This window comes from Monocercomonoides exilis (assembly GCF_001643675.1).
Source record: "Monocercomonoides exilis strain PA203 chromosome Unknown scaffold20-1493094, whole genome shotgun sequence".
Classification (NCBI taxonomy): Eukaryota; Preaxostyla; order Oxymonadida; family Polymastigidae; genus Monocercomonoides; species Monocercomonoides exilis.
Genome location: NW_027150565.1, coordinates 118,862 through 143,199, shown reverse-complemented (window position 1 = coordinate 143,199; position 24,338 = coordinate 118,862). Strand labels below are relative to the sequence as shown.

General features: G+C 36.9%; 8 protein-coding genes across 8 annotated transcripts; 4 read left to right on the top strand and 4 right to left on the bottom strand.

The window, feature by feature from the left end:
* Nucleotides 1–238: 238 nt before the first annotated feature.
* MONOS_17509 (putative protein N-lysine methyltransferase METTL21A) lies at nt 239–1,267 on the bottom strand. The gene is made up of 4 exons (XM_067870435.1): nt 1,198–1,267; nt 1,026–1,149; nt 747–972; nt 239–660 (listed from the first exon to the last, which is right to left on the bottom strand). Exons 1-4 carry the CDS (start codon nt 1,246–1,248, stop codon nt 351–353), a joined length of 711 nt encoding a protein of 236 aa, XP_067728021.1. The 5' UTR covers nt 1,249–1,267; the 3' UTR covers nt 239–350.
* An 87-nt stretch (nt 1,268–1,354) lies between these two features.
* Nucleotides 1,355–8,434, top strand: MONOS_3210 (uncharacterized protein; the record flags this gene model as incomplete). The annotated part of the gene is made up of 3 exons (XM_067873195.1): nt 1,355–1,479; nt 1,614–1,812; nt 1,875–8,434. 3 exons carry the CDS (start codon nt 1,355–1,357, stop codon nt 8,358–8,360), a joined length of 6,810 nt encoding a protein of 2,269 aa, XP_067728020.1. The 3' UTR covers nt 8,361–8,434.
* A 57-nt stretch (nt 8,435–8,491) lies between these two features.
* MONOS_3209 (uncharacterized protein) lies at nt 8,492–9,585 on the top strand. Its single transcript, XM_067873193.1, has 3 exons — nt 8,492–8,766; nt 8,832–8,954; nt 9,013–9,585. The coding sequence occupies exons 1-3, from the start codon at nt 8,504–8,506 to the stop codon at nt 9,284–9,286; spliced, it is 660 nt and encodes a 219-aa protein (XP_067728019.1). The 5' UTR covers nt 8,492–8,503; the 3' UTR covers nt 9,287–9,585.
* MONOS_3208 (uncharacterized protein) lies at nt 9,372–11,179 on the bottom strand. The gene is made up of 3 exons (XM_067873192.1): nt 10,427–11,179; nt 9,940–10,340; nt 9,372–9,843 (listed from the first exon to the last, which is right to left on the bottom strand). The coding sequence occupies exons 1-3, from the start codon at nt 11,122–11,124 to the stop codon at nt 9,770–9,772; spliced, it is 1,173 nt and encodes a 390-aa protein (XP_067728018.1). The 5' UTR covers nt 11,125–11,179; the 3' UTR covers nt 9,372–9,769.
* A 596-nt stretch (nt 11,180–11,775) lies between these two features.
* On the top strand, nt 11,776–14,119 carry MONOS_3207 (uncharacterized protein; the record flags this gene model as incomplete). The annotated part of the gene is made up of 3 exons (XM_067873191.1): nt 11,776–11,791; nt 11,842–11,918; nt 12,017–14,119. 3 exons carry the CDS (start codon nt 11,776–11,778, stop codon nt 14,117–14,119), a joined length of 2,196 nt encoding a protein of 731 aa, XP_067728017.1.
* A 407-nt stretch (nt 14,120–14,526) lies between these two features.
* MONOS_3205 (Autogphagy-related protein 9 (Atg9)) lies at nt 14,527–18,777 on the bottom strand (the record flags this gene model as incomplete). The annotated part of the gene is made up of 10 exons (XM_067873190.1): nt 14,527–15,312; nt 15,474–17,149; nt 17,346–17,445; nt 17,565–17,602; nt 17,716–17,807; nt 17,938–18,136; nt 18,203–18,338; nt 18,384–18,512; nt 18,569–18,633; nt 18,697–18,777. 10 exons carry the CDS (start codon nt 18,775–18,777, stop codon nt 14,775–14,777), a joined length of 3,054 nt encoding a protein of 1,017 aa, XP_067728016.1. The 3' UTR covers nt 14,527–14,774.
* A 65-nt stretch (nt 18,778–18,842) lies between these two features.
* Nucleotides 18,843–20,021, top strand: MONOS_3204 (putative serine/threonine protein phosphatase). The gene is made up of 5 exons (XM_067873189.1): nt 18,843–18,994; nt 19,060–19,133; nt 19,196–19,268; nt 19,337–19,845; nt 19,940–20,021. Exons 1-5 carry the CDS (start codon nt 18,896–18,898, stop codon nt 19,968–19,970), a joined length of 786 nt encoding a protein of 261 aa, XP_067728015.1. The 5' UTR covers nt 18,843–18,895; the 3' UTR covers nt 19,971–20,021.
* A 60-nt stretch (nt 20,022–20,081) lies between these two features.
* On the bottom strand, nt 20,082–21,597 carry MONOS_3203 (putative Wnt-binding factor required for Wnt secretion; the record flags this gene model as incomplete). Its single annotated transcript, XM_067873188.1, has 2 exons — nt 20,082–21,389; nt 21,457–21,597. The coding sequence occupies 2 exons, from the start codon at nt 21,595–21,597 to the stop codon at nt 20,418–20,420; spliced, it is 1,113 nt and encodes a 370-aa protein (XP_067728014.1). The 3' UTR covers nt 20,082–20,417.
* Between the last annotated feature and the right edge of the window lie 2,741 nt (nt 21,598–24,338).

The following is a 24,338-nucleotide window of genomic DNA, read 5'->3' as shown; positions in this document are numbered from 1 at the left end:
TTTTCAATCTACGCTCATCTCTTATGATTTCCTAGTTGCAAAGGACTACTAAATAGTTTTGACAGAAGAGAGTTAGTAAATTTTGAGCCATTGAATAAAGCGAATTTTTTAAAATTTACGCACACTTAATGTGACATTTTTCCGATTGTATTTTTGAAGAATAATTAAAGAAGATTAAAGATTGCATTTTGGAATGTGAAATCTTCCTTCTCAATGAATAAACTACAATTTTAAAAAATTCTTCACTTAAAAATCGAATTTTTATCACAAAACAGTCGAAAAAGTGAAATGAGTTGAGAACTTTTAGACTTGAAAGTAATGAGGAAATATCTGAATTCAATTTGAAATGGTTAATTTCTAATTCTGAGAACATGAAATACACTTCCTTTCAAATAATCTTCAAATTCATTTTCATTAACTTGCAATTTTGACTCTTCTTTACCAAGTAATTTCATTTCATCTTCTTTGGTCAAAATCTTTTTTTCGATGATACAACCTGAAAATAAAGCTTCAATTTGCTCCATAAATCTCTCTTCCACAGAAGGATTTCTTCGTTGATTAACAAGTAAAACGGTCCATTTATATTCACTTAAAATTTCTTTCTTTGCGGCAGCTAATTTTCCAACGAGCATGGCAAGCGCTTTTGGAAGCTTATCAGCACTTTATTAAAAAGCATAAACAATTTCATTGATAATAGAGTGGGAAAAAACAATGAATGAATGAATAAATAAAACCATTTTCAATACCCGAATTCATTATATAAAATATCTGATCCAATGACATAGTCAAATGGAGGATTTAATCCAAGAGTTGACTCTTCATCTCCCCAAATATATGTTTTCGTAGATATTCTTTCTCCTTCATGACAATTAATTTGAATATTCTTTTTTGCCATCGCAAGCGCATGTTCAGAAGCGTCTGTACATACAACATCAGAAGCTCCAAGTTTGGATGCGGCAATTCCTCCAATTCCTGATTGTTATTTGAAAATAGCATTTAGGCTGAAAACCCCAGAAGATACAAACCGCAACCGCAACCTAACTCAATTACTCGTTTCCCTTGGATGCTTTCAGAATCATCCTCGAGAAGTGAAACCAACAGATAGCTTGAAGGCCAAAGAACAGTTCCTATCAGCTCGCTTTCAAAATCCTAAAAAAGAGTTATGCCATTTGCAACTCAGTGATTGAATAAAACAACTTCTTTAATGCTTAATTCGGAAAGAAGCTCGTGTTTTCTACATGCTGTCATACAATTAAAACAAATGTTTATGGAAAATATTGGATCAATTGTCCAAGATCTAACCACTTTTTATATTTTAATACACTTCTTATCCAATTTTCTTAATTATCTTCACATGAATCTTGAATCTTCTCGATCTTCTTGGAAAGAAGTTGTATTGCCATTGGAAACAAACAATTTTACCCCAACATTTCCTCAATTCAATTCAGTTTATTCTTATAAAAAATCTGTCATCTTTTGGTGTGTCAATATTGGTTACTCAAAAATATTATTTGAATTACAATTTATAATATATAAATGTTTTCTTTTTCTTAATGCACCTTTTATAATTAATATACATTCTAATATTTTATTTGTAATTGAAAATTATTTAGGAGAGTTAACGGTTCATTTATCGAACTGGTTGAAAAAAGAAGTGGAATAAAGCATCTTGAAGGAAATTCTCTTCGAATCTCATTTTCTGGACCGATCATCCCCGATGTATCTTTCGTTTCTATTGACAATGCAATTGTTGTCTTCGTAGCAACTCTTGCTGGAACAGTTCATAGATTTTCTTTTCCGACTTTCAACAATGTTTGCATATTTGATTTATATTTTTAAATTTACGTTTATTTTTTAAAATGTTTTTGAAAAAGATCTCCACTTCATCATATCTTTCAAACTTTTCTGAATCTTTTCTCACTTCGCCTCTTCATTCATATCGTTTCACACAAACACATCTCATCCCTCTTGTGTGTCATGCTTCTAATGCATTTCATTGTGCTGTTGGATTCTCAAATGGAGCAATTCACATTATTTCATTTCCATCTGATCCTACTTCAAATTATAATTACATATCAAACGAATGCCGACCAATAGAAACACCTCTCATGAACCGCGAAATAACACCTCAAAAACGATCAATGTTTTCGCTTAAGTCTTCATTCTCATTACGCTCAGAACAGGAATTGCCTGATGAAGGTAATGAGCAGCTGTCTATTTCAAATGCAATTGTTGGTCTTTTGATGAGTTCCGTGGATGACAAGCAGTTGCATTCAACGATTGTAGCACAATCATACGATGGAACAATGCGCTCATGGGACGTTGAGTTTTCTTGTGAAAAAACTTCAAATGAAGAAAAAGTTGTGAAAGAAGAAGACGAAATGATGGGAGTATTTCAAAATGAAGAGAAGGAAAGCGAAAGAAATGCAACAGGATCAAAAACAGACTCTTCAAAAGAACAAAAAAAGGGAATGTTCTCTTCGCTGTTTTCAGGCTGGAAAGGAAAGAAAAGCGGGAAAAGAGACAGCAAATTGCTGCCATCAAAAGAATATTGTGCGGTGAAGGAGATTTGTGAGGGTGTTAAGTGGAGTCCAGCTGGTGTGTCACTTCATTCTTCATCATCAGCGTCTTCCTCATCATCTTTTGAAACACAAAGTGGCAGTCCAAATGATGAGCAAACCTCTTCGACCTGTTTTGCTGCTTCTTCTGTTGTCAGACGAGTGGCAACCGGAAAAAGTGCTGTTATTTCTTCAATCAATGGCAATGGATTGGAAAATGAATCAAAACAGTTCAAGTTCAGTTGGTCTGACTCAGAAATGCCTTCATCCTTCTCAGAAGCACTCAAAAGTGCTAATCTCGTCTTCTGTCCAGACAAAATGGTGTCTTATTTGGCAGATTTATCGGCTGATTCTTCTCAAAACACACAAAATACAAACACTGATGGATTGCCTTGTTTGTCTTTGGCTGGCTTTCAGCTGCCATTTGGATTGAAAGAAGGAGCTTGTGAAGCAAAAGAGGAGCAAATACAACAAACATCTTTGACAACCAGATGGAAGATCCCATTTTTCACATCAAAATCAACAACAGAAACGAATCTATCAAAACAAACAGACAATTCTGCTTCTTCTGCTTTTTCTGCTTCTTCTGCTTCTGCTTGCAAAGGAGCAGATGCCAAATACAATGTTCTGTATGCCATTCATCGCCTCCGCCAGACGATGTGGGTAAACACACTCTGCTGGGCAGAATGCGACTCGCTTCAAGAAAGATGCTGTTCTCATATTCAAAAGGAGTTTTCTTCTTCTTCTTCTTCCTCGTCATCATTATCTTCTTCTTCATTGAATTCTTCTAATTCCAATTCATCTTCACTCCCATCTGTGTTGTCAATTCTTCCATCCTCGCTGTTCAAATACGAAAAAGAACCATCCAAAGAATTTTCCTCAATTCACTCACATGTTCTTCTTCAGTTTGCCCTTTCGTCTTGTCACGAAGGCGAAACCAATTCCATCCAATTTGTATGCACTGATGTTATTCCAGTGGCTGCCACACACAAAAAATCTCTTCTGACTTCAATAAAAGTGAGACACTCCTCCTTCAGTTCAGCAGCTGAGCTTCAGAATGTTGATTTCTCTCAATCATCATTAGAAACATTGAATGTTCTCTCAAATCTGAATGCATCCAAAATCGAAATTTTGCTATTTAATCCTTCGTCTTCATCGTCTCCTGTTGATTTGTTTTCTTGTTTTATTGGACCAACAACTTTGCCATCGTCTTCTTCTTCTTCTGTCCAATCAATCCGTCTTCCTCCTCCACTCCTACAGCCTTCTTGCCACTTTCTGTCACTTTGTGCAGATGAGCCCACAAAACACAACGATCTCTTCCTTCTTTCTCTTATTCTTTCGTCTTATTCACAAGATTCTCATTCTCAATCATCTTCTGATTTAACTGCATTGTCATCATCTTCTTCTTCTTCATCGAAGATACAACTGACCAATCAGATGCGAAGCTCAATTGTCAAAAACATATTTCTGAGTCACTTGTTTAATGACACCTCTCTTATCCCTTCACATCCATTCTGTTCTCTCACTCAACTCTTCCAATTGTCATCTCCATCATCATCATCGTCTTCTACTTCTTCTATTTCTTCTATTTCTTCATCTATCCTCTCAAAAGTGCTTCAGATTGCCTCGCCTGCCTTCCACCTGGCCAGCACGCGGTATCCCACCCACACTCTCATCCGCGCTGTCCGTCTGTTTATTCTGTTCCGTTTTGGTGTGATGCTTGTGGACAGTGCTATGCAGAGTGCTGCAGAAGAGCATGCGCAGTTTGTGGAGGCGGTGGAGGACGAGAAGAGAAGGTGGAGGAGAGCAAGGGCCATTGAAGCAAACAGCATGAACCAGAATGAAAGAGCAGAGTTCAACAAGACAGTTGTGCAGAAGGAGGAGAAGAACTTTGAGCAAAGAGCGAAAGCAGAGGAAAGCAGATTCAGCAAGGCGATGAATGACTTCAAGCAGCAGAAGGAGCTCTTGGCAGATCTTCAGCCAGCGGTTGACTTGTTCTTTGAGTCATCTTCAGCTGAAGACAATCTGTTGACTTCTGCTTTTTCTGTTTCAAGCACTTCTAACAAAAGTAGAAGTAGTTCGAGAAGAGCTGTTACCCCAGCCACACGCAGTGCTGTGGAGCAGCTGCTGTCGACAGCACTGTTGCCTCACTCCATTCAGTGGGTGGGCTCTGCTGCAGATACACAAAGTTCAGAAGAGAAGAAAAGAGGCAACGAAAGGAATCAATCAGTTGATGTGCAAAATGCACTTCCAAAGGAAAAAGAGACTTGTGAGCTGATGATAACACCGCAAACAGTGTTTTTGCCTCTTCCACCTCGTCTTTGCCCGCCAAATCCTTCTTCAATGAACGATAACTCATCAATTGCCTCATCTTCGCCTTCATTATCATCTTCTTCTTCTTCTTCAAGTTCCTCTCCGTTGTCTTTGTATATTGCAGATTTGGTATCCATGTCTGCCTCGTCATCTCTTTTCGACTATTCTTCAGACAAACAAAAAATGGATGTTGATGAAAAAGAAAATGGAATGCATTTGACTTCAGCTGAATCTGGTGCTATGCAAATGGACAATGAAGACTCTTTTGTTAGCTCTGTCTTTCCTGGTGTCTCAATGCCCTTAGCAGAGTCAACTTCTTTGCTTCCTTCACCGCTTGCATCTTCTCCTTCAGTGGAGTCTTCTTCATCTGACTCCTCCTTCATGAGCGAATTAGATGAATGGAGGTTTTTCTATCACATTGTCGTTCTTGTTAACTCACTTGATGCATCGTCGTCTGCTTTGCCGCAGCGTTTTCAGCATTCTGTTCAATCACAAAATTTGATGGAAAGAAGCAAAATGGAATTAGACAGTGATACAAATGAAATGGAAGATGACAGGCAAAATGCACCAACGAAATCAACAGAGATTTCAGTTGTAGCTTCTTCATCCGGCATTCAGTTAAGCACGTCTTCAGTTCGTTCCGTCTTTCTGCCATCAGACAGATTTGACATGAATGTCATTCTCGTTCTTGCAGGTGCTCTTTCCTCCACTTTGTGTGGGAGACAGCAGATGAATACACAGTCAGCCAGCAACAAAGCTGCCAAAACAGAACAATCAGAATATTATCTGGCGAAGTCTGCTCTGAAGCATCTGTGCCAGTCCACCTTTTTTGAAGACATCACACTGCCACTTTGGGCGAACACTGTCTTGTCCACGCGCAATCCACACGACGCACTGAAATCTGTTCTGTTGGCAGCCCATCCGACTCCTCTGGCAGCAGCATGTCATCATCTTCTGTGCACACCTTATCTGGTGAATGCATTTGTTGGTGATGTGACAGCTGCTGTTAGGTTGATTGGTTCGCGTGATGAACAAAAGGAAACTGAGAATGACGAGTCATCTTCTGATGAGCCGACTATTTTGTCTGTTCTTCAAACAATTGTTAATGAATCGGAGCGTCTTTCGAATCTCTCAGAAGAAGAGTTTAGTCAACTTGTTTTGCAGAAAAATGAGTTGGATGAAACAGACTTCGATCCAGAAATCAGAAAGTCTCTTTTCATTCGGAATTGCAGACAGCGCCTACTTATCACATCTCGTCTCGCATTTCTTGTGTTAATAATTGGACTGAAAAAGGCACAGCTTCTTGCTTTATGCCCATCGAATTTGATGGAAGCTGATTCATCGGCTGGCAATGACGAAGCATTCGATGATGCTGTCAAGAGTGCTTTTCTGAGTCTTTTCTGCTCAACAAAGCACATTCTGCTGTATGAGCTGATGTCGAACGAGAAGCAGCTCTTTTCTCTCTTCGGATCAGACGAGCAGTCAAATCAACAGTCAACAGCTTTTGTACCATCTTTGGAGGATTCTGAGTCATTTGGCACAGAAATGATCACATCCATTTTTGATGATGCGTGCAAAGCATTCTTTGTTGACTTGCAATACGAAAGGGCAACTTATCTGTTTGTAGCCACCGTCTCCTGCCTCTTCTCCCTTCGCCATTCAAACGAGCCACTTGTTTTAAAGCTCTCACATCGGTTTGACAAGCAGCTGAAGTTGTGTGCTGCTTATGCACGCTCATCTTGCTACGAATCAACAACCAGACTGCAACTTTCTTTGTCATCTCTCACTTCATCTTCCTCTTCATCTTCCTCTTCCTCTTCCTCTTCCTCTTCCTCTTCCTCTTCCTCTTCCTCTTCCTCCTCTCAAAATTGCATTGAAGCCATTCCATCCTTCCTTCTTCCCGATAATCTGCTCGATCTTTCATCATTTGCTGAACTTTGCCTTCGAATTGTAATGTTATTTGAGATTTATGGACAAACACTCTCTTCTTTGATGTTTGGTGATCAGTTGTTTGCATTCATCGAAGAAAGGAATCTTTCTTTTGCTTCTGCTTCTTCTTCATCAGCATCAGCTTCAGCTTCAGCTTCATCATCATCTCAATCATTTGAAAATGAACAGTCCTGCAGAGATAACCTCGCAGTTCTTGTGTGTCTCTTCGGCATTTCATTGCGCATTCATGCATTTGATGCCTCAGCCACGCTTCTTCTGAAGATTGCTGAGCTTCTTGTGCAAGCGCTGTACATCCCTTCGCTCAAAGACCTTTCATTCCCTCTTGTTGTGAAGCAGACACGACGTGACTGCCTCCTCCGCTTTCTTTGCACTCAAATAAACTGCAATGATTTCTCCTCTCTGCCTCTCATAGGCGCCAATCCTCCTCTTGCTCAGTCTGCCTCTGTCTTCTTCAGAACAAAAGCAAAGAACAGCCTCATTCTCATTGAGCCTTCCACTCAGAGCTCGTCTGCTCCACCAGCAATGAAGACAGCCATCAGCATTTCAGACACGAGCTTCCAGGTGATTAAGTCGCTTTATCTCATTCTTGCTGCCTTTTTTGTGGCACAGGGCGATCACATAGCAGCTGCTGCTGTTCATTTAGAAGTGGCCATCAAGTTGATTCAAGGCGATGGAAAGACAGCAGAAAACATGAGGCGCATTGAAGAGAATGGCAATGCTTCAATTGTGTGCACAGCAGATGATGTGTATGATGCAGATGAGGAAGACATCCTGTCTCTGGTGTGTTCTTCATTGACATCTGCCATTGGTCTTCTCGATGTGGCTAAAGGGCAAAACGAAAGAAAAGACATGATTGTGATGAATCCTCTGTATTCCCCCACAAACAAGCAAGCACACAATTCCAAAGCATCTCCTTTCTCCTTCGAAGCATCGTCCAATCCATCTCAACCTCCCTCGCAAAACAAGCCTTTGCTTCTGAGTGCGCAGAGGCCATTCTACACAGCAGACGATCTTGAAGCACTGCTTCATCTTCATTCCGCCCAGCTCCTTTTGACAAGGAGAAATAGCAGCCCTCTCCACAGCCAGTCGACAGACTTCCGCTTTTATTCCCCCCGCGACACGATTGTCTCTCTGCTTCTGTACGACGAATTCGACTCTGCGCTGCACGTTGCAAAGTGTTTTGATCTTTCTCCTGCTCCAATTATCGACAATTTGGCTCACAAAACACTGAACTCTGTTCTTTCTCATACGTCTTCTTATTCACAATACTCTATCATCCTCTCTCGCCTGATTGAGCAAGTGGAATCATCTGCTTCTTCTATGCATTCAAATAACCATCAGCTTGCTTTAGCAGCTGCAGACACTTTTCTAGTTTGTCAAAGTGAATCATCAGAGCGATATCTTCCTTCATCTCTTTATGATTATTGCTTATCTGTTGCTCCAAGAGAATTTCTTCGTCTTCTTTTGCAAAGAGGCAAGATAATGATGGCTGAAAAGGTTAAAGAGCAAATTATTGTTACTCAACAATTTTCTAATTAGTTTTTTATTTTCATATAAATAAATTCACTTCATATATACCCATATTAAAAATTAAAATGGATCGGAAAAATGTATATTGATGTATTTTATCTATATTTAATTTTATAAAATTTGTTTGAATGAATACTTAGACGCTACATTTAATGCTTAAAAAAGCTAAGAAAGAAAAAGAGTCTTCAAGCTTGTCAACTTCAAGCATTCAAGAAAAACCTGAAAAAAGGCAGCCAACAATAGAAAAGGACATATACATCAAAATCAAACCCAGAGCTGATGATAAAAAGCATATTGAAAAACAAGCGGAATCGGATGTTATAGAATCACGACAAAATCTCTCTCTTCCAGCAGGATTTTTTGATGATTCAAAAGAAGATGCAAAAGCCCATGGAATTGATCCAAAACAAATTGAGTTTGCGATTTTCTATTTCAAATTTTTAAATAAAGTTTAATAATATTTGTAAATTTGTTTTTTAGAAAAGAATTGAAACAGTTCAAAAGAGAAGTTAGAGAAACAGAAAAAAAAAACAAGAAAATTTTGGAAGAAATGATGGAGGATGATGCGTTTCGTCAGTTAGGAGATGAAGTTATAAAGCAAGAGTTTGTTTTTTATAAATTTGAATTTTTTTTAACATTTTGTTATTTTTTCTAAAAAAAGTGAACTTCAAAACCGTTTTGATCATTTACAAGAGACAAAAGATGAAATAAGAAAAGGCAACGCTGGTAAAAAAACTCTCGTTAAACTTTCTGCACTTTCATCTCAGATTAAACCTTATGAATCCAAAAAACAAGAAGAAAGCGATTATGAAGACGAAGATGAAGAGGAACAGGAGGAAGAGATTGAAAAAAAAGAACAGGTTCACCCATCACCTCAAAATACAGCTGACCCCCTTCTATCGCTATTTGCTGATTGGAGGACGAAGCATTTTTAATCAAATTTGTTGATTTATTTCAATTCACCATTCTCGTTTCACCACACTTCACAAAAAAGAAAAGAAAAGAAAAAAAGGGGGAAAGTTTGATTACAGGAAAGTGGGGACGATGCCCCCAATGCTACACACGTTATAATATTCATTGAAAAATAAATAAACATTGATTATGAAATGCGAAATAAAGATGACATCCAACATACAACATTATCGGAATACATACATTGCAAAAATTAATAGCAATCATAAAAATTGTAAATGGAATTTAACAAATAAATAAAAATCAAAATTAGTGAAACAAAGACGAATAAAAATGAAAATATTAAACAAGAAATCTATTGACAATAAGGATGCACTGTCAAATAATGAATAAGCGAACAAATGAATAATCAAACATCACAGACAAACATAATCAAAAATACAACTTTTAAAATTCATTAAAGATCAATAGACATCAAACAACGCAATAAAATAATAAGCTAATCGTTATTTAAAAATCCAATTACCAGAGCCTCTTTCCTGGCTGCTAAAAGTTCCTCTTTTGCTCGAATGCTTTGGAGCTGTTCGAGGAGATTAAATGAATAATACGTTTAAAGAAAAGAAATAAGAAAAAAAAATAGTATGATTGATGAGTTAAGAGTAAACAAAAATCAAACGTGCAAATGAGCCATAAGCCCCCGGGCCAGGGGTATCTTCGACGCGAACGAGGCCTCTTCGTTCTCTGCCAATTGTCGCATTGAAGCTGTGCTTGTGGTCGACCTCGAGCGGAGGAAGAGATATTGGCGGGCCTCCAGGGCCTGCCGTGTCCAGCACCAGCACCGATCGCTTCGGCGCTCTTCCGATCGTGGCACGCGGCGAGGCTGGGCAGGTGGATGTTTTGCTGTCGTCTGGCTGATACACAGGGCCTGGCGTTAAAGACGGGAGAGTGAAGAACTTTTCTCGCGATTCTTTTCCAATGCGAGTTGTGCCTGAACGCCGGAGAAGTCTATCCTGCTCCACGCCTGTATCATACACTGGACCTGGTGAGCGAGAGTATTTGTCAATGACATGCTCAAATCTACAAAAGAATATCCAGATTAATTAAAATGCATGGAAAATTTCATTAAAATATAAAATATGTATTAAAAACAGAATAAATCATACAAAGGATCTGTGGTGTCAAGAAAATTTCTTGTAGCCCCCATTCTATCCCTTTTTCTGGATCGAGAACGAGAACGTGAGCGAGAACGAGACTTAGAATTTGAACGAGATCTATTCGTTGCTTCGAGCTCTTGAGAATTGTAAAATGAAGTATTTCTACTTTCTCTTTCATTTCCTCCAGAAGAAGAAGAATCTCGATGTAAATGATGATGAGACTTACGTTTTCCTCCTTTTGATGCTGTAGGATCTGCATGGCAAGACAAATCATTTTCAGTTTTCTCCAACTGAGATCGATCAAATTGAGGAGATGACTCTTCTTGTGTTGATGTTTGTTGAGAATCGCATGTTCTTTGGCTTTGATATTCATAATCTAATTGATCTGAATGAGGGTTTGTTTGCGACTGATTTTCTTTCTCATTCATAGTTGAAAAATTTTGCTGAGAATAATCTTCAGAAACTTGTTCCGTTTCAAAATGTAATTGCTGCTGTGATTCTTCATCAAAATCGTTAATTTTTTGAGAATCCTCTGTTGTTTCTTTGTGCTCGCTTTCTTCCTGCTCTTCATTTCTATGTGAAGATTGTTCAAAGTTCATTTCTTCAACAACAGGAAGGTCCTCTTCATCATGTGATACTGTCTCACGAAGCTCTTGTGAATTTATTTCACTTATTGCAGCATCGTTGTGGTCAGCTTCTTTTGTCATTCTAACGCTTTTGAGAAAGAAAAAAATAAAACCTCCACTCTAACAGAAAAATTATGTATCAATATTATCAAATGGGGCAAAATTCTTTCATTTATGAAAAAAACAACAATTTGTTCCAAACTTTTTCCACAACCTTATCATGAGAAATCTTTCATTCTCACATCAAAAACACATTGGAAATTTTTCAAAAATTTCAAAATTAATTAAATGTGTAGAATGGAACAAAATGATTAAGCAAAAAATTTCGTCCCAGATAAGTTATTATTTTTAATTTGAAAAAAAACTTCTAAATGAAAATACTTAACCAAAAATCAAAATGATATTTTTTGAAATGTTTTCATAATTTTTCCATTTTGATCAAATTATTTCAGTTTCCATCAAAATGCTTGTTTTGCATTTGAGCATAGTAAATAATTTGAAAATTTGTTAATTAGCTTTCTGATTTCATGAGCAAAATATTTAGGATTCGAATTTTTGGAATCTTTCAAATTTTGTTTTTTGCAAAGACAAAGATAGATCAAACCCATATTATAATAATATATATCTCAAAAATTTTGTCACTTTATGCAACAAAGAATTGATATTTTGAGGCAAGTCGAGTATTATTTCTGTGACAAAAACTTGAAAAAAGACAAATTTTTAAAGGATGTGATGGAATCCAACGATGGTTTGCTAAATTTCTTTTGATATTTGCTGATAAAGTTTTCGTATTACAAGGATGGGTTCCACTTTCAAAATTGATGACATTCCCTAAACTTTGTGCATTAACAACAAATTCTGATATAGTATTTGAAGTTTGAAAAAAACAATATTAAAATATATTTATTAATGATAAATATTGAATACCAATTTTATATGAAACTATTCAAAATAAAAATAAAATATTTTGTAGACTTTAAAAGATTCAGAAACGTTAGTTGTTGAAGAAACTCCCTGCAAGAGAGTTCAGAGGAAACTTAAATATACAGGTCCATTCGTTGATCAATCAACATTGGAAACAATCCAGGAAAAAGAGCTGATGGATGAAATGGGGATAAAAGAAGATCCTAAAATAGCAACTATTGATGATAATTACAGCAAAGATGATTTTGCTCTTCCAGCTCATTATGTTAACTTTTTTGATGATAATTCAATATTGAAGAGAGTAATTCGAAAAGGAAGAAATTTTTCAAATTCTCATTTTCGTGAAGTTAACACAGTTGAAACGTCAGATATTTTCACAGAGGAAATGTTTACATGTGGCTTGTCAAATCCGAACCATCCCACCATGTTCAGCGAAGTTGCTGTTCGTTTTGTAGCTTTTGTCACATCAACCGGGCAGGTTTTGGTGAGGGATGAAAATGACCCACATGTTTTTGTGATTGGAGGGCCTGAGAAGAAGAAGCAGCAGCCTCGAACACAATTGCTGAGTGTGCTGGTGCGTGGGATGGAACGCGGAGAAATTGCGCTGTTTGCATGTGCGCCAAATGTTGGGAGGGAGATTGTGGATATCACGCGCAAGGAAGAAGCAAGAGGCAAATGGGTGAGCTACAGAATTGAACTGCTCGGGTGGATTCCGCATGCTGGGCGGGACATTAGCAGGTGGGATGCTGCTGCGAGGAGAAAAGAGCGAATGGAGGAGAAAGAAAGGAGGAAGATGGCTGCAATGTCAGCTGAAAGGAGAACAAGCGAGAATGACAAGTCAAAAAGTGGTGCTATTTTGGATGATGACGATTCTGAAGTGAAAAAGAACATTGAGCAGCTTGAAGAAGAGGAAGAAGATGACGAAGACATCAATAATGAAGAAGTTATTGATACTCCGACATTTGCCAATTCAACAGTGCCTCGTGCCTTCAATTTGAGAGAAGCTCTGGTGTTTGCGCGGATTGAGAAGGAAGCTGGCAACATGTGGATGAACCCGCCTCAACCAGAAGTAATTTCATCAGCGTCCCTTGAGTTGGCATCATCTTCGACTTCCCCTTCTTCTGCTTCTGCTTCTGCTTCTTCTTCTTATTCTTATTCTTCTCAAAGCATGAAAAAAACCAAGATAGAATTCTTTCCGCTGAAATGTGCACCGCAGAAGGCGTTGCATTGCTATCATCGTGCGCTGCAGATTCTGGGCGAGTGGCGAATGTGGTGTGGCAAAGAGTGGAAAGAGTATTCGAAGCATCTTCGCGAGCTGTCGAGGCAAGAGAACAGAAGAAAGAAGATGGAGAAGAGGAGAGCAGAAGGAATGGATGTTGAGGAAGATTGCGATGGAGACGCAGAGAAAAAGGCGATCGTTTTGGAACAGGAAGAGGAGTCTGATGGCATTCCGTGGGTGGACGAGTCAACACTCCCAACAGATGTGCTGAGAGAGATCGAAGAATATGAAAATGATGCAAAAAAGAAAAAGAAGTCTTCTTCTTCTTCTTCTTCTTCTTCTTCTTCTTCAGCTGCTGCTTCGGGCACACAAATGGAGCCTCCGCTGCGTACTCAGCTTTATCAGGTGACAGAAGAACTGGTCACTCGAGCGCAGTCTATTTTGATGAGTAATTGTGCTGTTGGATGCTGCAAATGCATCGATCTATGTGACACGAATATCAAAGAGCTGCAAGATAAAACAAGGAAAATGAAAGAGGAACTCAATAAATTGAAGGAAACGAAAGAAAAAGGAGAAGGAAGCAGCAAAGAAGACGATGATGCTGCGTGGGGGAGCGATAAGGAAGTAGACATTGAATGGAAGATATCTCAAGTTCAGCTTCAAATTGAAAAAAATAAAGAGAACAAGCAGAAATATGCGAAGAAGGGCATTGACGAGAGTTCTGAGGCACTTAAGCTTCAAGGAGCGGAAGGAAGGATGAAGAAGAAGTGTCTTTTTATGCGGCACAAGATGTTTCTGGCAGTTGGAGATTTGGAGTCTGCGATGAACGACTTGGAAACACTGAAGAGGCTGTTTGAGTCTGTTCAAGACGATATCTCTTTCATACGCGCTTACCAAACACTCAAAGCACAGATGAGCCAAAGAAGAAGATAGCTCATTTGCTTTGGAGGTTGGCTTGTGTGTGTTGTTGTGTGTGCTTGTTAAGCGAAGATGAAAGGAAAGAAAAGAAAAGGAAAGGAAAGGAAAGGAAAGGAAAGGAAAGGAGAAGAACAAAATATCCAATAAAAAGGCATGGAAATGAATATTTGTTCATCAGATGAATTGTGCATTTGAAAAGTGAATTCAAATTAACAAAGTAACTTTCGTGTTTTTACCGAAGTTAATTTGAATAAACTTTTCAAATACGCAATTCATCTGATGAACAAATATTCATCAACGCCGATGGATATTTTTATGATTTTTTATTTTTTATTTTGTAACTGTTGTTCAATTAATTTGTGGGCGTTTCTTAAAATTTATTGTTGAACAACTCGAATCAACTTCACATTAAAAAAGACTGATTTTATTTTTTTCATCCACAAATTGAATTTTAAAAAATAAAAAAAAATGTTTTTTTGTTAAAACTAAACAAAAAGAAAAGAAAAGAAAAGAAAAGAAATTTGAGAAAAAGAAAAAAAATACACAATAAAATAAAAAGCAAATCCATTTCAAAAATAAACCATGAAGTGAAAGTGTTAACAGCAAGAAATGTCAAAAATCAAAATCAAAATCCAAGCCAAGATGATCAAATCCACAACATAAATTCCCATCATGACTCTTCCTTTATGCTTCCAAACTCCGCCGACGCAACCAGTTCTGACGTGTCTTCCTCTTCCTGCCCTTCTCCTTCTCCAAATGGAGTGCTTATCATCTGCTGCCCCCCATCTCCTGCTGCACTGTGCGTGCCTTGCACTGACAGGAGCAGATGCACTCTGTCTGGAGAGACCCCTTCTGCCACTGGAACTGCCTCCATCATCTCATCCCTCCTGTCTCCATATGGCATCCCTGCCCCTCCCGATGTGCCCATCCCCATCCCAACTGCTGTCATCAGAAGTGGATTTTGGGGGATCGTGCCGTCGCTCTGCGCAATCAGCGGCCTTTCGCGCGGCGGAAGCGGATTGCCATTCAGTTTCAGCTGTCTTCGCTCTTCTCGTTTCTGGATGTACTCCCTCAGCTGCTGATACACACGCCGCAGCCGCCCTGCGCCGGCAAAGGGCATCTCTTGGTTGCTGTACATCGCCTCGAAGAACTGCGCTGAAATGAGCTCTTTCATCGCGGGTGATGGCTCAGAGCGGTTGTTTTGGAGGCTGAAAAGAAAGAAAGTTGTGGATGTTTGAAATAATAAAAATGATTTAATAATTCATTCAAATATTGATGAAATTGAAAAAGAAAGAAAAAAAGAAAGAAATATGAATGGTATTCAACAATATATATTTGTATGCATATAATGAATGAAACAATAACAAACCGTGACTGAGGTATTTCCGTTGGGTAGACAGCTTCAATCAAAAAGCATCTCTTCAGCCTCTTCACGTAGCAACATCGCTTCAAAAAGAACTCCACAAAGGCGTCTGAGAAGGATGTGTGTTTCCTTCCCCTGACAAGATTGCCAGCCAGCCCGTAGTGCAGCAAGAATAGTGGCACCTTCACAGAAGAGAACACCTCCCTCAGCACAAGCGTGTATCTCATCTGGAACATCGACTCAATCTCCTTCCGCACATCCCGCTGCTTCCTCCGCGTCTCCTCGTTCTGCGGGCGGAAACGCGGCGGCACCCTCTTCACAGACACACGCTGCCCTTTCAGTGTGCTGCTGCTTCTTCCTCCTTCTCCTCCTCCTCCCATTCCCCCTCCTCCTCCTTCTGTGCTGAAGCTGGCTGCCCTCGAAATCGTCACATAGTCGCTTGCGCTGTTGATCATCAGAGCACTTTCATCTGCCTCTTTCGACGCAGTCACAAGAGACAGAAGCATCAGCTGCGCTGCATCGGCGTTGTCTTCGTCGTCGGCGGTGGGCAGAATGCTGTGTGAATTCAACTCTCGTCTGTGTTCTGGCTGGTCTTCGGTCATTTCAATCAAAACACGATCGCCATCGCTCTGCCATTCGCCTCCATTTTCCAACAGATTGGCTGACCGACTGCTTTTCGACAAAGACAGCTCCCCTTCGTCTTCTCCTTCTTCCTCTCGTTCCTCCTCTGAATATGCCTCTCCATTGCCCAGTCTTCCACCATTCTCATTGTGTTGCAGTGTTCTTTCATCTGCTGCTTCTGCCTGCCCATCCTTTCTGCCTCTTCTGCTGTCCATCGCATTCAGCGCAGAATCAGAGCGTGTTGCTGCCTCTTCAGGAGAGTACTTGGCATATGGATAGAATGGCATCAGCTGCAGTGCTGACTTCGCCTGGCGGGGCCTTCCTGGAACTGCTTCGAGTGTTTCAGAGGCTGAGGAGACAAGAGAGGGAGAAGTAATGTTGGAGGATGATGATGACAATGAGGAAGAAGAAGAGGAGGAGGAAGAAGAAGAAGAAGCGGAAGATATTGAAGATATTGAAGAGGAAGAGGACGATGAAGAGGAAGATGAAGAAGGAGGAGGAGGAAGAATATGAGGAGCCTCGAACTGTATCAATTCTCCTTGTTCTGTTTTCCCCTCATAAAAATCCCCCGACATTTTTGCGAAGTTCTTTCTGATTGTCAGAAAGAGATCGAGCTGGTCGATTTCGTATGCCTCTGAAAATAGCCCTGGAAGGAAGTAAGTCTGCTCAGCTATTTCTTTGATGTGTCTTTTTGGGTCTTCTTCGACTTCCTCGTCTGTCTTTGCCATCCCCTTCAGCACCACATACGCAGCCCCAGCGATTCCAGCGATGTAAAAGAGCGTTTGGTGGAAGAGGGAGATTTTGTAGAGCACTTTGTCACCGACGACGATGGTGAGGAGGAAGATGCAGACGAGGAAGGCGCCTACGACAAGCACACAGAACTGCGCGAGGAAGCGGATGGTGTGCGACTCAGAAGAGGCGAGGTATTTTTCAGCAGCAGCAGACGAGGCTGACAAGCGCTGCATGGCGATGTGGTCGAGCTCGTTGTAGAGGCGGAACTTCCACCGCGTCGTGCGGTTCCAGTGGCGGGAGAGGAGCGTCCCAGGGCTGCTGCGGATCTCCTGGGGAGGTTTTTTGAAGGGAAAGAAGGAGGGAAGGAGGGGGAAGGGGGAAGGGGGAAGGGGATAGGGATGAAAAGCAGGTAAGAAAAGTGAATGGAAAATAAAGAAATAAAGAAATTTTATAAAAAAGAAAGAAAGAATTTAAAGATTTTTATTTGTACTTTTTATTTGTGAGGAAAGAGATTAACTTGCAAACTTGTCCGTGTGTAAATACAAATTTCATCAAAAATAGCACAAAGAAAACGGGACTGGCAAGAAGCAGCAGAAATCCGACGATGAGCATTCTTTTTCTGACACTGTTAGAAAAAAAGCCCATTGAAAAGTAATTATGAGCAGAATGAATATGCAACATAGATTTTAATAAAAAAATACAAATAAAATCGATAAAAAAATGAAGAAGAAGAATTTTGAATACTTTTTTGCCAGCTTTTCTTTTGTCTTTTGAGAATATTCCTAAGGTGCAATAACAAAACATAGAAATATGGATTTATGAATGATTTTTAAAAAATTTGTCAAAAAGTTAAAGTAAATTTTGATTAGTAAAACATTAGAATATCATCGCAAACTGGTCCTATTTGTGATAGCAAAGGCTTCAGCAGGAAGCGAGTTATAACTTCGTCCATAAATTCTGATGACTGCGGACGATGCCTAACGATGACTGTGTATGCAAATAGCATTTTGATCAACGGAATGCATCGTCGTGTGTTGAGGGGAAAAAATATATAAAGCATTTTTATTAAATAATGTGAAAGTGTTTTATTTCAACAAAATTTAAGAAACGTCCACACTTGACTTGTATAAATCGCGAGGAAATTGATGAATATCCTCATCGTTCACCATTGCAGCCGAATAAAACTTGTTCAGGCAATTCTCTGCTCGCATAACACAATTAAGGAACATGTGCGCATCAACCTCCAATCCCTTAAGCTTGCAGTATGAAAGAAGATCAGGGAGTAATAACTCGAAGGACATTGCACGGAGATCCGCCTTTTGTATTAAAAAGCGTATGCAAACGTCCTTTTTTAAAAAAATCACAAAGTTAATTTTTCACACATCACGAAGCTTCAGGTCATGTGATAATATACGTCTGATTGCGCTAAATGCTATAATTCGGTTGATAAGGATACAAAAATTCCAACAAAAAGATCCTATGAATGCAAAAAACAAAAATGCGACAATTAATCCAGTCCTGCAATTTTTCATGAAGAATTGAAAAATTAATCAAATATCATACATTGGATATATTCTGAATCGAAATATATCATCACATGGAAGCTCTGAATCTCTCGCACAATTGTACAATCCTTCCCAATTTGTAAATGTTAAGAAAAGAAGCAGTATTCCAAATATAAACATGTCCGAACTTACAATTTGATAAATGTTAAAAATGTTTTTTTAAAAAATGAAAATAAATCATACAGCCATCTAACTGCATATGATGCAATGCTAGAGTAAAATCCTCGTCGGTGATGATATTCATAACTCTAAACGCAAAGGCATAGTATTTTAACAGCAACAAAACAAATTTCTTAAATAAAATTACAAACATCACGGAAAAATGAATCGTCTATATATTTTCCTGTTGGACTATCTTTAATATACCAATTTTCAAAAGTTATGTTTCCCATCAACTCTAATGTGCTCAATGCACAGAATTGGTTAATAGAATAAAAAAGTGTGTGGGATAGGATCATTTTTCTTTTGTTATTTGATCCTGTATTTTTTATTGTTTTATTTTTTAACTATATGAGCGAAAAAGTGTTTCTTTTATCTGATTTACACATAAATTATTTACAAAATTTGAAATGGCTTGAAGCCATTCCGAGTCATGAATTTGATACTTTAGTTTGTCCGACTCCACATGAATCTTCTTTTTTTTAATTTGCGGTTTTTAATGACTTTAAATTCAGATTATAGCTGGAGATATTTCTCATGATCTTTCAGAGACAAAAAAATGTTTAATGATGCTTAAAAGAAAGTTTAAGTTTGCAGTTTTTTGTTGTCTTTCATTGATATTTTTTGCTTAATTACTTTTTTGCATCAAAGGAATGTGTTTTTTACACCCGGAAATCATGATATCTGGATTATAGATGGAATATTTGAAGATTCTGAAAAGAAAGTTTGTTCATTAGTTTTTGGGTTTTTTCTTTTTTTATATTTTGTTGTTTTCATTTTTCACTTTGATAGATAGATGCACTACTAAATGTGTGTCAAGAAATAGGAGTTAAGACAAAGCCAGAAATTGTTAGTGGTGTTTGGATTGTTCCATTATTTTCATGGTACGATTCATCGTTTGCACAAGATGTTGAGTTATCAAACGAGGATATACAATTATTTAAAGGATGGTCAGATTTATATTATTGTAAATGGCCGCATGATTCGGCTCCTATGAAATTATATGAACGAAATGAAAGTTTTATAAATGAATTTGATTTAATGGATGCATCTCCAATAATTTCTTTTTCGCATATGGTCCCTCGTAGCGAATTGCTGCCTCCATATGAAGGTAAGCGAAAGTTTTTGAAGCACGTTTCTGGATCTCGTGAATTGGAAAAGCAAATTAGATGTCTTGGCTCATGTGTACATTGCTTTGGTCATACTCATGTAAACAAGGATGTTACGATTGAAGGAATAAGATATGTGCAAAATTCATTGGGAAGTCATAAGGAGGGTAAAGTTGGAGAATTTGAGCCTCGGTATGTAGATGTTTATTTTTTTCTTCAATTTGGATTGTGTTCTTGTTTAACTTAATTTCTTTTTTAACAACTCTTTATTTGTTCTTATTTTTAGGTTGGTTCAAGTTTGGCCTTTACCTCTGTAATTTTTAGTGTTTCATAATTACAAAATTAACAAAATAAAATATTTATTCAATATTTGAATATTTTCTATTCTTCATCTGCTTCTGGGAAAAACTGAAAAAAAAGATGTCAAAAACATGAAATAGACAAGTTGTTGGTAGTAAATGACGTGCTGCAGGCAGAAACATTAACTTTTTCTCTCAGAGGAAATAATGAAGTATACACATATAAAAATATAGAAATGAAAAGAAATGAAAAGAAATTTCTCTAATAAACTTTTATTTCTGAAGGGAGAAAAGAACGAAGAATCTCCGCAATCTCAAAAAATGCTTAAAAAGAAATAAAAGCAGATTATGGGAAATCAAAGAGAAATCAAGAATGATAATATAAGCTACAGAAAAACAACTGACTTAAAGCAGATCACAAATAATTGAAAGAGTTAATAGTTGGGATTGCATCTGTGTTTTCAGTTAAATGTTTGCTGTTGGGTCGTTCTCTCCAAAGTCTGGTTCTAACTCGATAACTTTTTCTCTCTCATTGGCTTCAGTTCCAGTTGGGCTCTTCTTCTCCTTCCCTTCTCTTCCTCCTGGTCCAATCTCGTTGATCTGTTCTCTGTACACCACCGGCTCTCCCTCGTCATCGACCGTCACCTCTTCAATAGCCGACCTCACGATCGATTCTCTGACATTCCTTTGCTTTGGATGCATTGCGCCTTCAATTGTTGTGCTGGTCATTCGCTCGGCACGTGTTGGCATAAACACGATTGCCATCATCCAGCAGAAGCAGTTAGCTACCCAAACCTTCGCCACAGGATTTATTCCGGAGAAAATGCTAAAATCAAATGACTCGATTGTCACCAGCACATGGAATCCCAGACTGAAGAGAACAACAAAGCAAATGACTGCTCTGTATCTACCCTTGATTGCTCGTGGATGCTGTTTTGTGACAACAAATACACGAATAAGGTTGTAGAGAAACCATATTAACCATATAATGTACAGAAAGATAGCAATGAAGTTGAAAACGAAATATCCAGGCACATCTCGAAGAGTGGTTGTAGGATATTTAATGGATTTTATAGTTTGATAGATATTCACAACAAGAAGCATTGCTCCGTAAACCAGAATGAGGATGCATCTCGGAAAGAAAAACCCGCGGCATGTCATTTTCGTAGTGATAAATCCTCCTAACGCAACAAGAGGATACAGCATCAAGAAGCAAACTCCAATCACATTGAGGATGTTATCAATTATTGAGAAAACACCGCCACGATATATTAAAATAAATCCAAACAACGGATTGTCCATCACAATTGTTGCAATCATGAAGTACATAATCCAGCGCTGTTCTGCAGACGTTTTATACTGCTGTCTTCCTGTTTGCACCCAAAAGACAATAAGCAAAATTAAAGTTATCCCAAGGCCGACATAACGGAAAATGCACTAGTTTATTGATAAAGAAATAGATTTGTTGAAGCGTATTTATTTTGGAAGAACAAAGAATACAAACTGCAATTCCTTCGTATTTTGGATTATCATTTCTCCATACAAGCTCTGCATCTCCAATGAATTCCTGAACTTCTTTTGCAAATGTTTTATTTGCAACTTCTATAAAGAAACTATACTTTATCTGATGAAATTGAAATAGCATAATTTCACCACAATCACCACGAGGATTGCAATTAAACGTCAGATTCCTTGTGTCGTTGATGTAATTGCCATTCGGATGTAATAGATTTATGTGCATTGGCATTTGAAAATTTAAACCAATTTCTTTAGCAGCACTTTTCGGGCGAAGACTAAGCATCAAGTTATATTTCACTTTATCTGGGTCTGCAGATCCTGAAATTGTTGCAAATGGATCGTGAAAAATATCAACTCCGTGACAGATTTCTGGATTGAAGGAATCTGTTGGCAAATCACATTTCCAAGTGGATTCATAAAGGTATTCAAATTTTTTTGGTAACATAATAGTTAGACACCCAATTCCCTGTTGTAAAATTGTAAGGAAATAATCATTTTTCATTTGTATTTAAAATAAAATACTCAAAATGTCAAACAATAGTCAATGCAGCAAGAAAGATGAGGAATAATGTTAGAAACACTGGCCTGCAATATTTTGATTCTATGCACATAACTGCATAATTTTGTTTGATATTTCTGCTGTCCATTAGAAATATTTAATGTTCACTTATGATCTTTTCTCATAATTACATTTTTTTGTGTAAAAAATTTTTAACAAAAAAGTAATTTTTTTTTCATTTTTCCTACAATACATATGAAACACATTAAGTTCATATTGTTAATGTATTTCCGGTTTAATCTTAATTTCAGAATAACACACCAAGAATAATTCAAATTCGAAAAACTTTCAAGCAAAATCGAAAATTCGAAAAACTTCAAATTTTCAAAAAGTTGACAAAAATCAATAAAAGTCAAAAAACAATTAAATTATTGAAATATCAATGATGTTTGCTATTTTAATGAATTTTTATCTCTTTTCTGTAATATTTTTGTTATTCTTTTTGAACAATTGCAAATTCAAAACATGATATGAATTCTAACATATTTTTATCTATTTTCAATTGAAAGCATTCTTTTTCACAGAAAATTTGCGAAAGAAAAATATTGTTTTTTCACTTATTTTTTGAAGAATGATGAATACAGTATTGGCTTTCTCATTTCGTGTTTTTTCATTACAAAAAACTTATTTCTTATTGAAAAAAACAAATGTCTTGAATTTTGTTTGGAGTTTGTTTCAGACTTTATTTTTGTTCGAATTCTTCAAAATTAGTAGAAAACAACAACACAAACATTGCCAATAATATTCACAAAAACAAAAGAACAATATTTTTCTTCAATTGATTTTTCATTGGGAAACATATGTTCTTGATTATTAAAATTTCTATTTTGATTGAAACTTTTTCGACTTCGAATGAAAAATTTCGACTTTGAATAATTATTGGTGTAACTTATAAAAAATATTAAAAAAAAAATAATGCATAACGAAATGAAAAAACCAAATACGACTTATTTCAACAATGTTATATTTTTAGGGATTCGACATTTCTGAATGTTATGATTTCAAACATTCAAATTTGTTTATATTTTTCATTAAAAATGTTTTTTTTCATAATTAATTACAAAAATTATGAAAACCAATTTTCAAACTTATCAAATTGAATATTAAAAAGTGAAAAAAAAAAAAAAGTACCAAATTTCCAAAATATAATTTTTTGAAATATCCTTTCGTAAAAATTTCCGGTGAAAATGAAAATATTCATTTTCATCAAAATTTCATTAGAACTTATTAAATTTCACGAGACGAGGTGATTATTTTAGAAATCGTAACTTTTGTTGGAGTGTTGATTCTTCACAGACTTGATATCTTTGGAGACAGTTTATTCATACAAAAGAAAAAAACATTACAATTGTTTCAAATGAAGATGTTCGAAATTATGCTCAAGAAAAATATATTTTTAAAAAAGAGTTGCAACTTTTCAGCGTATGTTTTTCGATATATAAAGTGAATAATAAAACAGAAATTTTTGTAAGAGAAAACAATTATTCAAAAATCATCACACAAATGTGACAAAATATTTAGCCGCAAGCATTTTCTAAGAAAAAATTATGCACTTCTGATACGCTTTTTGTGATCTGGAAATATGTTTAAAAAATGGGTTTATTGTATAAAATACATGTGAGATTACAAAACATTTTGTGATCACATCAATGATGTTTGTTTACAGTTATTAAAATCATAATTTTTTTGAAATCTGAGAAAGTTTAATAATGTTATAAGTGAAACAAAATTTTCTTTCTTTGTTCAAAAAAAGCTTGAAAGTCCATATTTGCCACCATGTTTTTGAAATTCAAAAAGTGAAATGAAAAAAGTGAATTCTATTTTTATCATTCTTCATTAAATTTGCAAAAACACGAAATTATAAAAGAAGATTCCAAATAATTTAAAAACAGTGTGCTTTTAAAGGAAATATGTCTGATTATTTTTGAAATCATAAATTTTTTCGCAGTGTTAATTATTCAAAGGTTGTTTGTAATTTAATCCAGATTTTGTATTTTAATGATAAGTTTCATCATATCCATTTTAAAAACAAAAGTGTGAGCTGAAATAAAGATGAAGATTACACCTCTGTGACATGACAAGAGAAAATTGAAAAAATGACAAAATGACTGACAAGATATTTAGGACTTGTCAAAATGGGTAATGCGCAACGATTTTACAATTTTTATACAACAACACAGATATCGCACAAAATACCGGACAAGGTCCATATCTCAATAACCTCAAGAAGAAAAATTCTGTTCATTTTCCTCAAAATATATCTCATCAATGCAAACTCACGTGCCATACCAGACTTTTAAAATCGCCTC

What these genes read in the sequence shown, in the direction of transcription:
- MONOS_17509 (XM_067870435.1), bottom strand. Translation starts at nt 1,248, where the DNA reads ATGACAGCATGTAGAAAACACGAGCTTCTTTCCGAATTAAGCATTAAA. An exon ending in TGAGTTAGGTTGCGGTTGCG is followed by an intron (nt 973 to 1,025) that starts GTTTGTATCTTC and finishes AATAACAATCAG; the next exon opens with GAATTGGAGGAATTGCCGCA. An exon ending in ATTTTATATAATGAATTCGG is followed by an intron (nt 661 to 746) that starts GTATTGAAAATG and finishes TTTTTAATAAAG; the next exon opens with TGCTGATAAGCTTCCAAAAG.
- MONOS_3209 (XM_067873193.1), top strand. Translation starts at nt 8,504, where the DNA reads ATGCTTAAAAAAGCTAAGAAAGAAAAAGAGTCTTCAAGCTTGTCAACT. An exon ending in ATTGATCCAAAACAAATTGA is followed by an intron (nt 8,767 to 8,831) that starts GTTTGCGATTTT and finishes TTTGTTTTTTAG; the next exon opens with AAAAGAATTGAAACAGTTCA. An exon ending in GATGAAGTTATAAAGCAAGA is followed by an intron (nt 8,955 to 9,012) that starts GTTTGTTTTTTA and finishes TTCTAAAAAAAG; the next exon opens with TGAACTTCAAAACCGTTTTG.
- MONOS_3208 (XM_067873192.1), bottom strand. Translation starts at nt 11,124, where the DNA reads ATGACAAAAGAAGCTGACCACAACGATGCTGCAATAAGTGAAATAAAT. An exon ending in CTTGACACCACAGATCCTTT is followed by an intron (nt 10,341 to 10,426) that starts GTATGATTTATT and finishes ATTCTTTTGTAG; the next exon opens with ATTTGAGCATGTCATTGACA. An exon ending in GGCTTATGGCTCATTTGCAC is followed by an intron (nt 9,844 to 9,939) that starts GTTTGATTTTTG and finishes CTCCTCGAACAG; the next exon opens with CTCCAAAGCATTCGAGCAAA.
- MONOS_3204 (XM_067873189.1), top strand. Translation starts at nt 18,896, where the DNA reads ATGAGCGAAAAAGTGTTTCTTTTATCTGATTTACACATAAATTATTTA. An exon ending in GTCATGAATTTGATACTTTA is followed by an intron (nt 18,995 to 19,059) that starts GTTTGTCCGACT and finishes CTTTAAATTCAG; the next exon opens with ATTATAGCTGGAGATATTTC. An exon ending in GTTGGAGAATTTGAGCCTCG is followed by an intron (nt 19,846 to 19,939) that starts GTATGTAGATGT and finishes TCTTATTTTTAG; the next exon opens with GTTGGTTCAAGTTTGGCCTT.